General features: G+C 39.2%; 1 protein-coding gene across 6 annotated transcripts in view; it reads left to right on the top strand.

Moving 5' to 3' along the window:
• The window catches only part of DIP2C (DIP2 acetate--CoA ligase C (putative)), a 627,226-nt gene that overhangs the window by 386,832 nt on the left and 220,194 nt on the right, over positions 1-20,200 (top strand). For all 6 annotated transcript variants that reach the window (XM_089668744.1, XM_089668740.1, XM_089668739.1 and 3 more), the window contains 2 exons: positions 12,171-12,262; positions 19,312-19,422. In XM_089668744.1, coding sequence (XP_089524870.1) covers positions 12,171-12,262; positions 19,312-19,422 — 203 coding nt within the window. The remainder of the gene's footprint in view (positions 1-12,170; positions 12,263-19,311; positions 19,423-20,200) is intronic.

Here is a 20,200-nt window from a genome sequence, read left to right as displayed (position 1 = left end):
CACCAGGTGAAAAGGGGGGGTGCCAAAGAAAAGAAAACTAATGCAGCCACCACATCTAATGATTGGTAAGCTGCAACATAATACATTTTTTTGTTTTGGGTTTAATACCACTTTCACTGGAGTGACATCCTGTGGTTTCCTTCCAGATATCAAATGCTCTCCCATCAGGTGGAGCAGTAAATGTCGAAGAGCCTACAAACATCTAGCATTGGCCAGGTTTTCAGCATGACACTGAACAGAATGCATGTACAAAGTGGTGTTTCTGGAGCTAAGTGCTTCCTTTCTGTCTGTGTGAATGGGGCTTTAGTTACAGCTCTGTTAATTCTTGAATGTTTGGTGTGCCATTGTAAATCTATGGAAAGTAAACTTTACACTCAGTGTTGATGGGCCAGACCTCAGTGTTTACATTCTTATTAGAAAAAGAGATTTATAGTTGACAGATTTGACACTCCAACTTCCTCTCTGCTGAATTAATGTGTTGCCCTCTGGCTGTATAGAAAGCTCTAACGAAATCAAAGAGCAGGCTAATTCTGTAGTGGAGTTCACAAGCTCGCTTGTACTGATGACTGCTGTCATGGCTGATCCACAGTGTATCTTTGCAAGAGATTTTTGATATTGGGGTAAAGATGATTGTAAACATAGTGTATATAGAAGCTTGGTATAGTTAAGGAAACTACTTTTACAGTCGGGCTGAATTTGACAATATTTACCTATACTGATCCAGGGATACATTCTACCTGCCTGTGAGTTTTATCCTGGGGTTCATCTATACCTGGTTAACCCGCCTGCTAAATCCCCATGGTTAGAAGGGTTCTTATCTTCTCTGGTCTGGTCTGCTGCCCAGTGTATTGAATGGATCAAGCACCACTCTCACAGAACACATACTTTATCCATCCAGAAGCAGTGTGAGAGTCATGATGTATCTGGATACATTGGGTTATATAATATTGGCATTCAGGTCTAAACTGGGACAAAAAATAGGCCTGGACGTTTTAGACTGAGCAGCCCATTTTTTTTTACTTTAAAACCAAATTGCAAATAATGACAGTTACCGGTTTCTCAATTTCTTTTTTATATATACAGTGTGTGTGTGTGTATATATCTCTATATGTATGTATGTATGTGTAATAAATATATATATATATATATTTTTTTTTTTTTTTTTCCTTTTGCTCTATAAATGCATGCTCAACACCTTGAACATTCTCCTTTACCTTCATCCTTGCCACGCTACTCTGAATCATTCTCCTTCCCTTCTATCCACCACCATTTCCCTTTCCGGTCACTATCATTCTTTTCTGTCAATGCCTACTTATAATCATTCTCCCCTACATCCCTTCATACCTTCTCTTCTTTACTCTTCTGTCATTAATCAAATCCGTTGCCATTTCCTCCATACACAGCTCTCGGACTGTGTATGCATTGCAGCTCAATACCGGGGTGGGAGATGTTCATCCTTCCAGGCTCCTCGTTTTCTCTCATGGGGCACATCTTCGGCTCTGGTTGACTAGCATGACAGGCGGTAAGAGATGATGCGGGTGCCAACAATTGAAGCAGGGCAGCGTCTGGATGCCCAACACTAGGAATGCTACTGACATCCCTCCCTCCACATTACACTAGCTGCGTCCAGGGCATGTGATCCAGAAGCCCTGGCCCACAGAGCAGATGTCCTGCGTGCCCTATAGCCAGTCTGGGCCTGTTGGAATTGAAGATTGATTAAATGCCAAGTCCACCCAAATATCTCTTCGGGATGTCCCTGTGCTAGTTTGTCTTCTGTGCTCCCAGAAGACCAAAGTAAATGTGTTTTTACGTGAAGGACACCCCTAAAAAGATAAGGTTGTATACTTCCTCTCTGGTGGCCCGTATGTTAAGACACTGTCTCCTCATTTTTTTCCCAGCTGGTATTCCACGCTTCTGGGTGTGTAAAATACCTGTTTCCCACCACACTCTGTGGTTCCTCCTGGAAGCTCATACATCACTACAGGAGAAACCACATCATCCATGAGTAGCTGGTATTCAACCAATCCAACAGATCAAATATCTGATGCAGCCTGAGGAGAAGCAAGCAGTGGCGGTTCAACAAATGGGCTGCTGGAAAGGCAACTAAAGGTCCTTATACACGTATAGGCCTTTTTACAGGGTGTGCTTTGTGTAAAAGTGACCCTGTGGTTACAGGTTCACTTAAACCACTGTTTTGTTTACATTGTTTTATGAGATGGACAATCAGTCAGGGAAGAATGCCACTGGAGACCATGAGAGACATCACACTGTTGTGCCCCAACTTTCACAAAGGTATTTTATTTACAGGTGGAGCCTAGCTTCTTATTCCATTCTCCATAATATAAATTTTAAAAAATCCAGCAGGTACAGTTGGAGCCATAATGGGCACAAATGCAGATCTTGAAACTCTGGAGCGAAATCTTTCCAATAACCCTAAGAGAGATAAGAAACTGTCAAGTGGTTGTACTCTCCTGCATCTACTAAAAACTGGATTTTTTCCTTTGTATGGACTAACCCTCTAAATTCTAGATCTAAATCGTTCAGAGAAGAGGTCACAACAGCAGCACATCTTAACATGTACATTTTGCACCAGCCTGTGCACCTGGACAAGATAAATACACACACTGCATTATCTATCAGGTGGTAGGTACAGACAAGTCTGCATTAGATATGTGTCTTTATGATTTGAAGGGTCAGTCCAACAAAAATTGATATTTCTATATTCTGTAGATGCTGGAAAAATCATTTATCTAATGGTTTATGTTTGTTGTAGACTCAACTGACAGGATGTTCAGGAATTCCCAGGCCTTGAACAGCTACCCTGCCAATTTTTATTCGAACTTCCCAAAAAATTGTTTGTCTGAACATTGTCTTCCTAAAATTAAGTCAATCAATTACCTTCAAATGCTCTTAAAATTTGTCCAGATATGTTATTTGAAAAGAATCTCAGACCTTTCAGAAAGGTTTCCTTACAATATGTACGATATTTCTTAAATGAAAATCACATGAAATGTGTTTGAGAAAAATTTCCATCCTGCTTCTTCAAATTTTTTTTCCACTACAGTGAAAAATTACTGATGTTTTGACTCCACTAACTATTAGAAAATTGAACACATGTTCCAATAACAAATACTTTTCAAAGAAAATTCATCTGATATATGGCCAGCTTAAGAACACCTATTTATTTATGAGAAAGAATGATACTTACAAGAGGCAGAACAGAGCTGGAAACTATTGGTGAGGAAGTCTTACAGCTGGAAACACTACAAGAGATAAAAGAAGACTTAAATAATTGAAAATTTCATTTTTGGTGACTCAACCTTTAAAATGTATAAATTTGGCTCACTGTGTTTGAAATGAACATACAGTTTTTAATCACTATGTGTAAGATAGTGACAAGGGTCATAATGAGGGGCGGACTGACCATTTGGAAACTCAGGCACTGCCTGAGGGCCCGGGGTCAGTAGGGGGCCCCATGAGATGCCCCTGGTACCTTTTTCATAGGCTTTTTTGAGTTTGGGCAAGGACACAGTGGCCCCATGATCCCCTATTGCCCGGGGGCCCCATAAGTTGTCAGTCCGCCCCTGGTCATAATTGTTTAGAGACAGTAATTGCACTATATTAGGGATGCACCGGTTTTTTATCGGCGAGTACGAGTACCGATACTTTCAGTCAAGTACTCGCTGATACTTTGCAGAGCGATTTGTGTTAATGGACACAAATTGTACCACAAGTTATAGCATGCGATTTGAACAGGAACGCGATTTCTGTCCGAATCAAATGCAGTTTCCCCACTACTCCTGTGTGAACACAGGTTTGTCATAGCCTGAGTTCACACAGGAGTGGTGCAGGGAGGTTTCCCGCAGTGGGGAGTAGGCGAGTGGTGATGTGTACTATGGAGGCAGATGCTTCATATTCTCAGTGGTAGGAGAGGAGAGAAAGCGGTGGGGGTTTGAAATCCCCACCATTTTCTTTCCTCTCCTTGCAGGGATGACAGTTGGGGCTAGAGGACATTTGACTGGTTAGCAGCACCGTCACATGGATGGTGCTGACCAGTTAGATGCGGTCTAGCCTGAACTATGATCGCTGCAAGAAGAGAGAAAGCTACGGGGATTTCAAATCCCCAGACCTGTGAAGCTGCTTTTTCCTCTTCTCCTTGCAGCGATAGCAGTTCAGGCCGGATAGCATCTGATTGGTCAGCACCGTCCATGTGATGGTGCTGCTGACCAGTCAACAGCCCTCTAGTCTGAACTGTCATTGCTGCAAGTAGAGAGAAAGAGGGGGGATTTCAAATACCCGTCACTTTCTTTCCTCTCCTACCACTGAGACTCAGCATGTGATGCCTGCAGGATGGTTTCCCGCACAGCTCCTGTGTGAACTTGGGCTATGGCACGCCTGGGGTCACACAGGTGTAGTGGGGAAACAGCATGCGATTTGGATAGGAATCACATTCTTGTTCAAATCGCATGGTAATCTTTGTGGTGCAATTTCCATCCATTAACTCAAATCACACTGCAAAGTATCGGTGCATCCCTACACTATATGGTTATGCACAGTTATTTCTGTCTCTACAGCTGTGTGATTTACACCATAAGGTTTGATTGATTTACACTGTAAGCTTTTGATCTATATTAGTCAGTTTTCTTCCATGCTTTTACAAATCCAAAGTGTAAGAATTTTTCATAAATCAAACTTAACTTTAAAGTAACCTGGGCAATGCAAACTGAGCATATGATAAAGGCACAAGTAGGAATCCCCTTCATAAGAAAAACAAAACAGTAGGTTAATTATCTAGAGAGATAACGTAGGCATTTGAAGTTCTGTACAGATGTGTTTATTTTTTTTCTCATTCTCTTTGCTTCACCACCAAAACCATTCTTCTTTTTGCCTTAATTTGGTGCACTGTATCATAAGGCTTGGAAGGTGGGATGGAGCAGGGACAAACTTGACATTTCCTGAAAAAGACTTTTACTGAAAAAGTTAAGATTTCTCTAAAGCTGAAGCATATGGTGAAAAATGTTTCCCTGTCAGCTGTGTGTCAAACAAAATTGATAGATGCAGGCAGATGAAACCGTACAAATTTGGACTTGACCTCTCCTCCCAATCCCCTTATTCAGAGCTTAATTGCGAAGGATGGCTTCTCTGGCCAACAAAAGGGGTCTTAGGAGGTGTGAGGGGTGGGACCAAGCTAGAAACTTACAGGTAAGGAAATAGTTTACGTTATCATTTAAACCAAAACTGCCCAAGCTGGAAAAGCAACAGGTTCACAATAATGTTGGCTCCATCAGTTGTACCAACGTATCTTCCCTACGGTCCATAACTGCCCCTATCAGCTTCTGAGAGCAAGTAGAAGAAGCCAGGTGGTGAACTGGGTCCTCCATGCCCTCATTTCAAAATGCTGGGTTCAATCCAGTCCTTCACCTGGAGCCTCTTTCTTGGGAGATCCTAGATTTAAAACTTTCCTCCCCACAGGTTTTCCACTGATGGGTGGACAATAAAATGACTCACATTTTATAAAAAGGACTCCCATCTGCCCTTTATTTTAATACAAGAACTTAAAGCAGCTCCCATTTCAGAACACCACAACTACTCACAAATAAGACTTTTCTATAATACCCATTATACTAAACCTCAAGCTGCCTCCTTCACTGTCTATGAGCTTATATGTCATAAAACCCTCCGAGGAAAAGGTCTTATTTCAATTTTATATAATGATCTCAATTCTTCTACTTTAGAGGACAAATTACTCTATATGTTAAGATGGGAAGCTGAATTGGGTTTACAATTTTCTTCACAAGAATGGGACTCTATGTAGTCTAATCTTCGTAAATGTACAAAATCTATAACAATGCGTGAAACAGCAGTAAAATGATTTAAAAGATGGTTTTACACTCTGTCTCACCCAAATGTGTCACCATCTTGTTTTAGAGGCTGTTCCCTTCCTGGTGCATTTTTGCATGTCTTCTGGGAATGCAAGCAATTAGCTCCCACATGGAACGTGATCTTTACTCTAATTAACATTTTAGCGGGCAAAGAAATAAACCTAAATTACAATAACTGTCTATTGTTTAGAGGTATTCCAGATATATCCTCATCTCTAACAAAGCTCATACATACTATATGTGTATCAACACACTGGAAAACTACTATAGTTCCCTTTCTACAAATTATTGCAAGGATTGATGAAATTCTGATTATGGAAACATTTTTTTATACACTAAACAGCACAAAGATATTATTCGACCTAAAAGGGGATCTCTGGTTTCTTTATAGAAATGGTAAATAGATTACAAATAGTGATGCACCGATATATATCCCCCACCAAAATCTAACCAAAAATACTATTATTGGCATTTTGTGATTGAAATAAAAAAAAAAAAGGTGCTGATAATGTCATTGACTTCAATGCGAACTCACGTCCTTTTAACTTCAGTGTGAAAGCACTTCCTATTAACTTCAATGTGAAATCGCGTCCTATTGACTCCAATGCAAAAACGTGTCTATTTAATCTTTTTAATTTTTTTACATATTTCATTTTATTTTCTGTCCAATGTTTGTGTTACTTTTAATAAAGTTATTTTATGCTACTGGACTGTATTTTTTTAAGTTCATTATAATAATTAAAAAGTCGAATATAATACAATCAGATAAATATATATATATATATATATATATATATATATATATATATATATATAAATTTTTTTTTTTAAACTGTTAATTTCAGTTTCATTTTTCGGCCAAGCGCATCCTGAATTTTCAGTTTCATTCCAGAATTTTCATTTCGGCACAGCACTAATTACAAATCCTGATTCGGAAGCATTGTGACCTATCTTTTTCCACTCAATTTGCTCCTTATCTGGTCATATTTCCTTTTCTTATTATTCTGTGCCCTACTTTGTATAGTCAATTTTTTGTTCTTGAACTGAGAAGTAACAAGTAGACATATTTTTGATATCTTACTTAAATTAAGATGTACACTCACCGGCCACTTTATTATGTACACCTTGCTAGTGCCAAGAAAATCTTCCCCACACCATTACACCACCACCAGCCTGAACCATTGATACAAGGCATGTTGTTTACGCCAAATTCTGACCCTACCATCTGAATGTTGCTTAAACCAGTCTGCCCATTCTCCTCTGACATCAACAAGGCATTTTTGTCCACACAGCTGCCACTCACTGGATATTTTCTCTTTTTCGAACCATTCTCTGTAAACCGTAGAGATGGTTGTGCGGGAAAATCCCAGTAGATCAGCAGTTTTTTAAATACTCAGACCAGCCCGTCTGGCACCAAGAACTATGTCACATTCAGAGTCACTTAAATCCCTTTTCTTCCCATTCTGATGCTCAGTTTGAACTTCAGCAAGTCATCTTCACCACGTCTAGATGCCTAAATGCATTGAGTTGCTGCCATGTGATTGGCTGATTAGCAATTTGTGTTAAGCAATTGAACAGGTGTACCTAATAAAGTGGCCGGTGAGTGTATATATTTTGTAACACTACAAAAGTTTATGTATATCTGTTGATATATTTATGTATTACAACTGTTACCTTTCATGTTATTATGTAAATAATTTTCCAATAAAAAAGTTTGTAAATAAAAAAAGAATGCTGGGTTCATAGGTAGCCAATCAGCAAGCTCCCACACAGTCACATAAAGGAAGGAGATGGAGTCATGTGTTCCCTGTACCTGGCCTCTTGCACACTGCAGCCTGGAAAAGCTCAGTAAAGCATATATTTTTTTTTTCTTACAGAGGTAAAATGTAGTCCATTATTTACAACATGCCTTTGCACACAGGCACATAAACAAGCCCATTCCTCAGTAAAACAGAAAAATTTATTATTTTTGGTCAATAATTTACGCTTAATTTGCACACAAATATGTGCATTGGAGAATAAATATTAATAAATATATTGTGCACACAAATACACATAAATACATGCATAAATACACACAAAACAAACGCTTGAAATTACATCCAAAAAAGCAGGTGCTTAAACATCAGTTGGCAAGAGGCCTAAAACTTGCAATTTTGATGTGCAATTTTTGCTCCAAATAACCTCTTTTTCTGTTTTTCATTACCTGCTCAGTTTGACTTGCCCAGGTTTACGTTAATGTATTCTGCGAATTCGTCATAGTATGACTAAGTGCCTTCTGTTGAGAAGCTGCTCGCCTGACGCGTGTTCCCAAATCTAAGCCCATTTATTTTTCTGCCTGAAATTATGTCAGCTCATTGACTGCCATATCAAAAACTTCATGCTCCTTTTAGAAGTTATTTATGACTTTGACCTGTCAGTGGATGGCATCCAAATTTAGATTGCTTTTTGTACAGCTTGACATGGGCAGAAATAACATAAACCAGATTTGCTTGAACTCTTACTATATATGTTTTGACATGAATGCAAAAATAATTCTTCCTTTTAGCTCTTCATCTATTTCAAGTATTTTCTGGTCACTTTAGCTTTGACAACTGTCTACATTTTTGTAAAAAAATAAACTTTTGTAGTGAGCCCTGGTTCACACTGATGCGGTGTGGAATTTGCAGCGTTTTCTGTGCGAATTGCACCCCGTTCATGCGAACCACTGTGGGTGTGTATGTTAACACCCCAAAAGCAGTTCACAAAACGTGGTGCGATGTACAGAATTGGATCACATAGGTGTGAATACCCATGCGATCCGATTCTTTTAAGTGTGGGTGGGCTACAATTAGAGCCACACAAAATGTATGGCCCCAATCGCATCGCACATAAATCATATGTGATTTGCACAGGAATGCAGTGCGGTTCCTGTGCAAATCACATGCTATATACCGCACCGCATATATGTGAACCTAGGCTAAATGTATGCCTGGTAAATATATTTACCATTTTTCTCAGCTTGCTTCTTTGACGGTGCGGAAGCATTCACACTGATTCTATAGTGGATGCACAAATGGAATTTCTTAAAGAGAAATTCCTAAAACAAGTGAGGCAGAGTTTGACCACCTGCTATGATCTTACTGCTGTAGCCCCAATAAAGATGTGTTCTCCTGCCTCCGGTTATCCCATGATATCAGCATTATGGAATCACCACTGTCCCGGGATTATATAGAAGAGGGCACTCCAGAGAGGTTGGACTGGAAAAATCTTGGCTGTCATGTCAGTAGCCCCATAAAGGCTATAGACAGCAGAAAAGAATTAGAATTGTAGAGGGACAATGAAGTGTGATGTGGGAATGTGAAATGTGCCTGGATTTGACTACAATTTTTGAATATCTCCCTTATTCTTCTCTGACTCCCAGTGCCATATTAAACCCGAACTCCAGACCAGTGTTAATTTAGATGTCAAATTTCGATTTAGTTTTAGTCATAGTCTTTTGACTAAAATGCTATTTTAGTTTGTCGTATTTTAGTCATCTGAATTGTTTTAGTCGTATTTTAGTCGACTAAAATCTTCAGTACATCTTAGTTGACTAATATCTCCAGTATATTTTAGTTGACTAAAATCTAATGAGTTTAGTTAAATTGTGATGCATTATTTAAGCATTTCTCTAGAATTTCCAAGCTCATTATATACTTCTGGAGTAAAAAAAAATCTAATTACATGTTAATGTTTATGGTATTAAGGTTTGAACAAACTACACAGACACCAATTTATATAACATCTTTAAAAGTAAAATGTTCCTCCCTCACATTTTCATTCCATTTTCGTTCTTTGAGGAAGATTGGAATTGATTTTCGTAATAGTTTTTGTCAGTTGTCAAAAATTCTGAGTAATTTTCATTTTGTTTTAGTCACTGAAAACATGCCGCTGATGAAAATGATGATGAAAATATTTTCGACAATGAAATTAACACTGCTGTAGACAGTGTAATATATAGTTGGAATCCGCATATACAGTGGATATAGAAAGTCTACAGGTTTCTGTTATGTAAAAAAAATAAGACAAAGATAAATCATTTCAGAACTTTTTCCACCTTTAATGTAACCTATAAACTGTACAACTCAGTTGAACAACAAACTGAAATCTTTTAGGTGGAGGGAAGTAAAAATAAAAAAACTAAATATGGTTGCATTAGTGTGCACACCCTTAAACTAATACTTTGTTGAATCACCTTTTGATTTTATTCCAGCACTCAGTGATTTTGGGTATGAGTCTGTCAGCATGGCACATTTTGACTTGGCAATATTTGCCCACTCTTCCTTGCAAAAACACTCCAAATCTGTCAGATTTGTCATCTCCTGTGCACAGCCCTCTTCAGATCACCCCACAGATTTTAGATCAGATTCAGGTCTGGGCTCTCACTGGACCATTACAAAACTTTCATCTTCTTCTGGTGAAGCCAATCCTTTGTTGATTTGGATGTATGCTTTGGGTCGTTGTCATGTTGAAAGATGAAGTTCCTCTTCATGTTCCACTTTCTAGCAGAAGCCTGAAGGTTTTGGGCCAATATTGACTGGTATTTGGAACTGTTCATAGTTCCCTCTACCTTGACTAAGGCCCCAGTTCCAGCTGAAGAAAAACAGCCTCAAAGTATGATGCTGCCACCACCATGCTTCACTGTGGGTATGGTGTTCTTTTGGCGATGTGCAGTATTGTTTTTGCGCCAAACATATCTTTTGGAATTATGTACAAAAAGTTCAACCTTGGTTTCATCAGACCATAAACCATTTTCATACATGCTTTTGGGAGACTTCAGATGTGTTTTTGCAAAATTTAGCCGGGCTTGGATGTTTTTCTTCGTAAGAAAAGACTTCCGTCTTGCCACTCTACCCCATAGTCCAGACATATGAAGAATACGGGAGATTGTTGTCACATGTACCACACAGCCAGTACTTGCCAGATATTCCTGTAGCTCCTTTATTGTTGCTGTAGGCTTCTTGGAAGCTTCCCTAACCAGTTTTCTTCTCGTCTTTTTATCATTTTTGGAGGGGCATTCAGTTCTTGGTAATGTCACTGTTGCACCATATTTTCTCCACTTGATGATGGCTGTCTTCACTGTGTTCCATGGTATATCTAATGCCTTGGAAATTCTTTTGTACCCTTCTCCTGCCTGATACCTTTTAACAATGAGATCCCTCTGATGCTTTGGAAGCTTTCTGCGGACCATGGCTTTTGCTGTAGGATGCGACTAAGAAAATATCAGAAAGACCTACAAGAACAGCTGAACTTTATTTGGGATTAATCAGAAGCACTTTAAATGATGACAGGTGTGTACTCACTCCTATTTAACATGATTTTGAATGTGATTGCTTAATTCTGAATACAGCTACATCCCCAGTTATAAGAGGGTATGCACACTTATGCAACCACAATATTTTAGTTTTTTATGTTCCCCCCCTAAAAGATTTCAGTTTGTTTTTCAATTGAGTTGTACAGTTTATAGGTCACATTAAGGTTGGACAAAGTTCTGAAATGATTTATCTTTGTCTCATTTTTTTACATCACAGAAACCTGACATTTTAACAGAGGGTGTGCAGACTTTTTATATCCACTGTATAATAAGAATTTGTTGAATTTGTGATTCCTTCAGATAGCACATCCAGGAGGGTGATACCGCTTTCTCTGTTAGAGCTGAGGAATACAGTGGTGTCACCTCTATTTCCAAAGCCTCCAGATCGGAGCAATACACAGCTACATACTGTACATTATTATATCTATCTGGGGTGCAGATTTAATGTTATTTCCTAAAACATATATGTAGATAAAGTTCTTGCATCAACCCAGAGCTCTCCTATAAGTCTTATTCAGGTAAGGTCATCTAAAAAGAAGGAATCAACTTTACATATCGTTACAACATGAAACACACAAAGCAGATCTTTTATTGGTTCACTGTGGAGAAATAACAAGCCACACAACCACGGTCATCATTATTACAAAGCTTTAGCGGAGAATACTGAGCCTTAACTCCTTACTGTGACGTGCTTAGCCCCGGGCTTAATTTTGAAGGCCTATTGCTTCAAGGTAGCATTTTTTTTTATTCCTGGTTGATACTGGGATACATATTCTGGGGGGAAGGATGACCACAGTGATCCTAAGTTTTTTGGTTGTTTGCCACACTCTTATATGAGTTCCATTGCCATTCTCTTGGAACACTACTATGAAAACTCATCTTCCTATATTTTTGTGATTATTTTGATATGCAGGTACATATAATTACCTCTCTTTTTTTTTTTTACTACTTAGGTAAACTATGGACCAGAAGTATGAAAGTTGCCTATAATATACTGCATAAGCTGGGAACAAAACAAGAGCCAATGGTCAGGCCTGGAGACAGGGTAAGCTATTGACTGTTTTTGCCTGTTGAAGGAAAAGTGTAACCATGGTGATTTAAGCTTATGAGTAATGTATTTGCATTAATGAGGTTCTATACCCAGATGTTAAATTAAATGCTTATAGTTGTTGGATGGATAAATATATAGTTATGGAAATGTTCAATTTAACTGTTTTTGATAAAACACTGCTTTAGACTGCCTTCTCTGCTGGTTTAGAAGACTAGGTCTTTGGTCACATGACCTGTTGAAAGAGGAAATAAAGACTTGCCCCAAGGTATGCAGACTATGGATTAGGGTCTATGCCCTTCTCCGCACTATGCTACACATAGATATTAAGCTTAACCTATACGAGGCACTATTATTGAAACCACTAGTAGGCCTACTCCGTCCTGAGCGGCAGTTAGCATTGCATCTATTTATGGCAACCAAATTGCCGATCGCAAGAGCTTGGAAAACCCCTCTTTTTAGCTTTGAAGCCATTAAGCATCGGATGAATTTTATTATGGTTAACTAGAAACTAACGGCTTTGCTGTTAGACACCCACACTAGGTTTCTGCAGATCTGGCATCCCTGGATTGATGTGGCTCAACCGTCTAGATTTGACCAGACCCTCCTGTCGATATAAGACTCTCATGGCGAGACCCCCCTGAAGCCCTTTCTTGTCTTTACTATTCTTGTTTCTCCTTTCTCCGCTTTTCTCTTTTCTTTTCTTTCCTTTTCTTTCTTCTGTTTCTGTCAGTTTTTATGTTACATGCGCTGATTGTGATACACCTAGAGAAACGTGCCTGTCGTGTTTTATACACCTGTTGGACTTTCTCCTTGATGCAGAGTTCCGATGTGCGTCCAGTGAGACTCCATGCTCAGCTTTTCCTATTATCTGTATGCAACTTTGGTGACTCTCCTTGGCCTTTGCCCACTAGCTCATTGGTCACTACTTGTTTGCTGTTAATGCAATTTATAGGATGTCATTCCATCCTTTTATAGATTGTGTTTTTGTACTCCGTTTCTCTCCATGTTAATACTTCAGTGCATTTGTTATGTCCTCCATCATCAGAATTGTACACCTTATTTTTTTTGGTGTCTATGAGCTTGTCTCTGACTGTTTCTGTGTTGTTGTGCTGCCTATAATAAAATTCATTATGAACGAAAGAGGAAATAAAATCTGTACTCTGAACACCCCTTTTAACAAATCCCACATGACCAAATGCCTTGGCTTTCATCTATTAAAAAGTGAAATACAATTTTGACAAATATTAAATTGCAGAGCCAGGTAAATATACAGTATTTTAAAAATTCCTTTTAGTCCAGTCAAAAATGATCTGAAACTCATCACATAACCCCTTGCAAAGCAGAGCTTGTAGCATAAGCATTATGAGACCGTTATGCTCTTTTGCAGCACAGTGGCTAAGTGGTTAGCACATCCGCCTGGCAGTAATAGGGTCGCCAGTTCGAATCCCAACCACGGCACCACCTGCCTGGAGTTTGCATGTTCTCCCTGTGCCTGCATGGGTTTCCTCCGGGAACTCCGGTTTCCTCCCACACTCCAAAGACATGCTGGTAAGTTAATTGGCTCCTTTCTAAATTGGCCCTAGTATGTGTATGTATGAATGTGAGTTAGGGACCTTAGATTGTACACCTCTTGAGGGTTAGGGACTGATGTGAATATACAATATATATGTAAAGCGCTGCGTACATTGACGGCGCTATATAAGTACCTGAAATAAATAATAAATATTGCATTGTGCATTGGTTTAGTGTACTGGAGGCAGGAGGGAGAGTGGTTTAAGATTGTTTACAAGATAAGGAGTCACTATAAGGCAGTGAAAACGGAAGTGACAAATATTCCAATGAACAGGCTGGAAGTGGTAGGTGAGAAAGAAAGCTGCATAGTTGCACATTCAAATGGTTGACATCCTTGGATTGCATGGTATGGCAGGGATGTTTAAATCACAAGCGAGCCTACACAGAATTAAATATATTGTTTTTTTGTATATACATTAGTCCTTGGAGTTCTTGAACAGTGGTCATTATCATTGAAAGAGCATTTTCATTTTATTAAAGATCCCCTGCTTAAAGTTTAAATTCACACTAGACATTTTTTAAGAAGAATCGAAATTGCTGCCAAATTTTTATTGCTTTTAATTTCCCCATTGTGGATCATTCACTTCATGTAAAACTACAGAAAAAATGTTTTTGAGTAGAGTCGCACTTTAACTGAATTCTTTAACTTTCATTGAAAAGAAGATAGAAGAAGTAAAAATAAAGACATAACACCAAAGTGTCTGCATCCCTCTTGTTCTGTGCTTGATACAAAATGTTACTGTACTCTAATGATGTACGGTAATTATATGTTCAACACATGTTTATTTCGACTATTTGTTAGAGTATTTTAACTGTCTTCGAATTGCTCAAAGGGTATTTTAATTTTCAATGAAAGATCTGCTTTAAATGTTTTACAACTTTCATTGATGATAGAAAAAAAATCCTCCAAAGTATATAAAAATACAGAGATGACACAGAGGTCTCTCTAGCTCACTTGCTCCACGTTTGCTGCAAAATGTCACTGCACTACAAAGGCATAATTATGTTCCAACACATAGTAATTTCACAGCTCTGTTCACTAAAAGGGCAGGATTTAGCAAGGACTCGTGTCACAGATGGAACTCGTACATTCAGCTAGCATTTAAACATTGCTCAGTCCCACTGGTCTAAATCTGCTGTAACCATTTAACTGTATTCCTACCCAATGTGGGTGTTAGACCAACTAAACCTTTAATTTCCTCCTGGTAAAACCATTCTAAAGACAGGATTTTAATTATTTCTGTGCAATTGCTTATAATTTTAGATTTGCAAGGAAAGCTTGTGTGTGTGTGTGTGTGTGTGTGTGTGTGTATATGTATATATATGTATATATATATTATGTGTGGGGAGGGGAGACATTTTTGCATTTAACCATTTAACAGGCACTGAGGGCCAATGCTGTTTGATCCTTACAGAAAAGATATGTACAAAAAGTTTTTGTGCTGGTTTGTTTATTATGTTTCATTTTCTTTGATTTTGATCACTTTGAGCAGCACAAATCAAGCAGCAGGTGTATTATTCAATGACAGCCTGTTGCCTCTAAGCACGAATACAAACAATATATAGCACACATTGTTATTGGAAATTTTACACCCTTTGCTCTGTTTATTGTTTGATCCATTTCCAGCTAGACAGAGCAAGGATCCATGTTTACAGTGGCCCTGGATGAGAGATCCCTAAGGTAGCCTTGATTGGAGAAGTTAGAAGACCTGTTTTGATCTATATTGGCTGCTCCTATGATAAGCCTCACTACCTAACAGCTCCCGTCCTCCCCTCTCCCCACATCACTGACCTAAACTTGTCCAATGAATAAAGCGGACCTTGCATGTTCATGTAGTGTTTTGTAGTGCTACTCTGAGCATGGACAAATCTTTGCTACATATGTGTAGGTGCAAGGTGGTGCAGCGGCATTAAACACACTGTACCCGGTTGCAAATAACAAGACTTGTATTGAAGAAACGGCCCAAATATACCAACAGCTCAGGAGGAAGGCACCAAGCTGGGAAGCACTCGCAGTTCTGTGCAACTTGTAGACTGGAGCAGGTTCTGATGCACCAACAGCGTCTGTCTCCGACGGCGGAATGTGACATGGCCAGTTTGAGCTCTGTAGTGAGGATTCTGATACTGGATGGCCTGTCCCTAGCCTGCCCTACTCATGTGGAACCTTTCCCCACCACTATTCACTTTCCCAGACAGACAGGTGCTCTGTCCCTGCACTATCCACTTGCAAAGTGCCAGCAACTGCAGTGAACAGGGCTCTTTGTAAGCTCTGCCCTTACTAAAGATGGCCAATAGAGTCACATTGGACAGCAACATCCAACCTGATCATTTCCCAGTGACCCAGGAAACCATAGAGGAATAAGTTACTCCTGGCTTCCTCTCCCTCTGCAATGTCACTGCAGTTTGACTGCCACCTGCAGTGGAGAAAAGAGACTGCATCTGCCGACATGCAGATCCATTTCCCTGTTTAAGATGTCTAGTAGTCACCTTAAGCTGGCCAAACGTATTGCTATTAGTTTGTACAGTCCACTTACTCTGCATGGGAGTGGCATTCAGTGGTGCAGGCAGCAGGAGAGGTATGTATTCTTCTAGATCTTTGTAGGTATAAAAGTTTACTTGAAGTGTCAGAGTTGCTTTAATCCATCTGCTAGAACTTATTATTATACAGGATTTATATAGCGCCAACAGATTGCGCAGTGCTTTACAAAATGAAGGTAGACATTACAGTTACAATACAAGTTGGTACAAGAGGAAACAGAGGGCCCTGCTCGTTAGAGCTTACAATCTAGGAGGAAGGGTTGAGTGATACAAAAGGTAATAGCTGTGGGGGGGGATGAGCTGATGGAGGAAATATATGGCGGTTTACTAGGTAGAAGCAGGATAGGCTTCTTTAAAGAGAGAGTTTCAGGGATCGCCTAAAGGTGGATAGATTAGGAGACAGCCAGACAGATGAGGGTAGGGAGTTCCATAGGTTGGGAAAAGCTTGGGAGAAGTAAATTCTTTTTCTTTTAAGTATGGAGGAGAAGGAGTTGGTGCAACACAGGATACTTTGCACCTGTTTCCAGACAAATAGTTTAAATTAACAGAAATTTGCAAATCTTGGGAAATTTTTGGAGGAGGCAGTATAGCATAGGACTAGAAACTGACATGAAAGCTTTTCTTAAAGAAGATCTATGGTTACAGTATACACTTTCAGCTATAACTAACAATAGTTATACTTGACAATGCAAGCTTACTAGAAAAATCTCCTTTTATATCATAAGTTCTGCCTGTCTGCTGGCCATCTCTTCCACAACTTCCTGGATTCCCTGCATGCTCTGCAGCTTCCCCTCTGCTGTTTACATTAAATTTCTGTGGACTACATATCCCAAGGTACCTTGCTGCCAGCAAGCAGTGATTCCTGTACTGACTCCGCTTCCTGATACTCCTTCTCTCAGCACCTCTGTGGTTCAGAAGGCAGGCTCTGTGAAACGTTGACACAGCAGTGCCTAGTCACAGAGAATAGTGAATATGTGCCATAGAATTCAATAAAGTAATTGTGTGGAGATCTTCACAAAGTAAGTTTACAACTTTGAGATAGTTCAGAGTAACAGAGGTAGGCTAGAAATGATTGAGCAATGTGGAAATGAATATATGAGTTTACATTTTGATCATAGTTATGCTTTAAAGTTCTGTTTCTCCCTTATTAATGTATAAGGGATAGAAACTGCAAAAAAAATGTCGGCAATCTGCTTTTATTACAACATCAATAACAACTACAAGAGCTTCTGGATGTGAGAGGTACACAGTCATCCATCTGCTAATGAAAAGCACCAAGACATTTACATGCTATATTGTATGTTTTTTCATGATCTTTTGTAGAAATATCACATTGTCGGTTTGTGAGGTTCAATTCTACAAAAATACACAGAAAAATTATGTGAAAAAATACTGATTTTCTATTGCTGCTATTTATGTTTGTAAATAGAACATGATAAAATTACCAGAACCTGTAATAATTATTATCGCTAAAATACCATGCATCTTTTTTTTTTTTCTTAAATCGGATCTTTTTTATTTGTTTCTGAACATTTAGGTTTTTTTTAACAAACACACAACTTGTGCGCAATACACTACAAACAAAGCAAGGACACTGGTAAAACAGCAGTCAGTAAATAGCACACATACAAGAAAAAAAATGTTTAATTTTGTATACACCATATGAACATATATCCTACAACAATAAAACTATAAACCAGCACAAGTTGAACCAAGTCTGTTCTAATAACATGCATCTTAGAAGAATGACTCTATAAAAGATTAACCTCGTCACATATCTATTCATTTTGCTGTCAGGGCGAGTGCGGCTGTTTCTGTGTGATGCCTATGCGACTCGGTGTGATGCAATTTTCAGCCCATTCATTTTAATGTACCAAAAGTAGAGCATGCACTTCTTTTCAGAAATGCACTGCACCATATTGCATGCTACCCCAGTACCATGTGATCCAGTGCAGGCTTATGTACTATGTTTTCAATCTTCATTGGCATTATGTTGACACCTGCAGCAGCTTGCACAATCAGCGTGGTACGGGAAATGCGCATGGAACCGCATTCTGGTGTGGACGAACCTTTATACAAATATTCATGGTTCAATGACAATTAGTCACAACTCAGTTTTTTTTTTTATCTTGTTTGATATGACTAATACCTTGCTCCATTCCAATCTACAGTTTTTCCCATAGCATAGATGCTGTTCAGACCTTCTATGGCAGGGGTGTCAAACTCCATTTCATCGCAGGCCGTATCAGCATTATGGTTGCCCTCAAAGGGCTGGTTGTATCTGTAAGACTAGATGTACAGAGCACCCCACTCCCCATTACATCTGATGTCAATAATCCCACACCCTCCGGGCAGAGCTGAAAAGCAGAAAGTGCAGGGTTTGGAGGAGGACCAGAGGAGGAGTGGAGTCAATTACCAAAGTCTGCTGAATACTAAGACCAAGGGAGGCACAGATGAGGGGGTGCTACAGCTACACTGAGAGTTGCAGGATTTGGCAGAGGAGTTCTATTCTCCTCTCTGCTGCCGACTGCTGAGACAAGGTGGGGGCAGAGACAAGGGGGTACCTGCGGGAGAGATGCAAGGGCCACATGAAATGGCACGGAGGGCCAGATTCGGCCCGCGGGCCTTGTGTTTGATATCTGTGCTCTATGGGGTAAACCAACTTGCTGATCTTGTGTGAGATGTTACATGTTATGATCTCATCTAGTACACAAGAAATTTAAACAATTGCAGTTATATTTTTACATTGTACATTATTTTGGTATCCAGTTGCCTTTTCTATAGACTGCAATGTGGGATATTTCAGATCTCTGAGGCATGAAATGGCAGAAAAAAAGAAATGCCGGAGCATACATCACACGGTTTTTAGCCAGTCAAGTGATACCTGGTGAGATGCGTGCGTGCCACATCTAATGACTTGTTTGTTCTTGTAGGTGGCCCTCGTCTTTCCAAATAATGATCCTGCTGCGTTTATGGTAGCGTTTTATGGCTGTCTATTAGCTGAAGTTGTTCCTGTTCCCATTGAAGTGCCACTTACAAGGAAGGTGAGCTGCTTGCACAGAACTGTTTTCTCAGTTATTATTATGCATGTGGTAAACCTCCACTAAAGTTCGTACTTTTTCATCTTCTATCAACAGGTACTTTGCATTTTGACTTGCTGTCATATTTATACTATTGCATCTGTAATGTACTTTCTCTTTCTACAATGGAATTATTTCAGTGGTAGTCACAACTACTGTAAATTTGTTTTTAACTGTGAAAAACTGTATGTGTTTATCTGATATGAGGGCTATGCACATGACAGATTTTCAACTATTTTAAAACAGCTTTCTTTTTTCAAAAACAAACAACTGGATCAAAGCAGACATACTACACATAATTTATATACTTGCAGCAAGATGGTAATAAGTTGGCTTGAACCATTTAAATATTTTTGAAAGTTGGTCAAAAGCGGTTTAAATTATTAAGTGTTCTTGCATGGCAAGACCACTTACTTTTATCTCACATATATATTCTTATTATTATAGCCAAATTTACCACCCTAACTCCTCCCACAGTTTTTACACTACATAGACAGTAATATACCAAAACGTGCGGATTGTTCCCGATTGGTGTGCTATTACTTTGTGGAACGTTGTGCCGAATGGTTCACGAAATATCTGCGTTTTTGTGGTGAAATTGGTCCCATAGGAATGAATGGCGGAATGTTCAAAACTAGAGTGGGAGCTGACAAAAGCTAGAGTGTGAGCTGAAAAATCAGGACATGATTTCTAAACTGCCACCACTCCCTCATTTTCAAGCCCACCTACACAAATCTTATAT

Source organism: Staurois parvus, unplaced genomic scaffold (assembly GCF_062004578.1).
Source record: "Staurois parvus isolate SC_StPar_1 unplaced genomic scaffold, SC_StPar_1.0 ptg000061l, whole genome shotgun sequence".
NCBI lineage: Eukaryota > Metazoa > Chordata > Amphibia > Anura > Ranidae > Staurois > Staurois parvus.
Note: the sequence above shows the minus strand (reverse complement) of the source record. Positions and strands in the feature narration are given on the sequence as shown.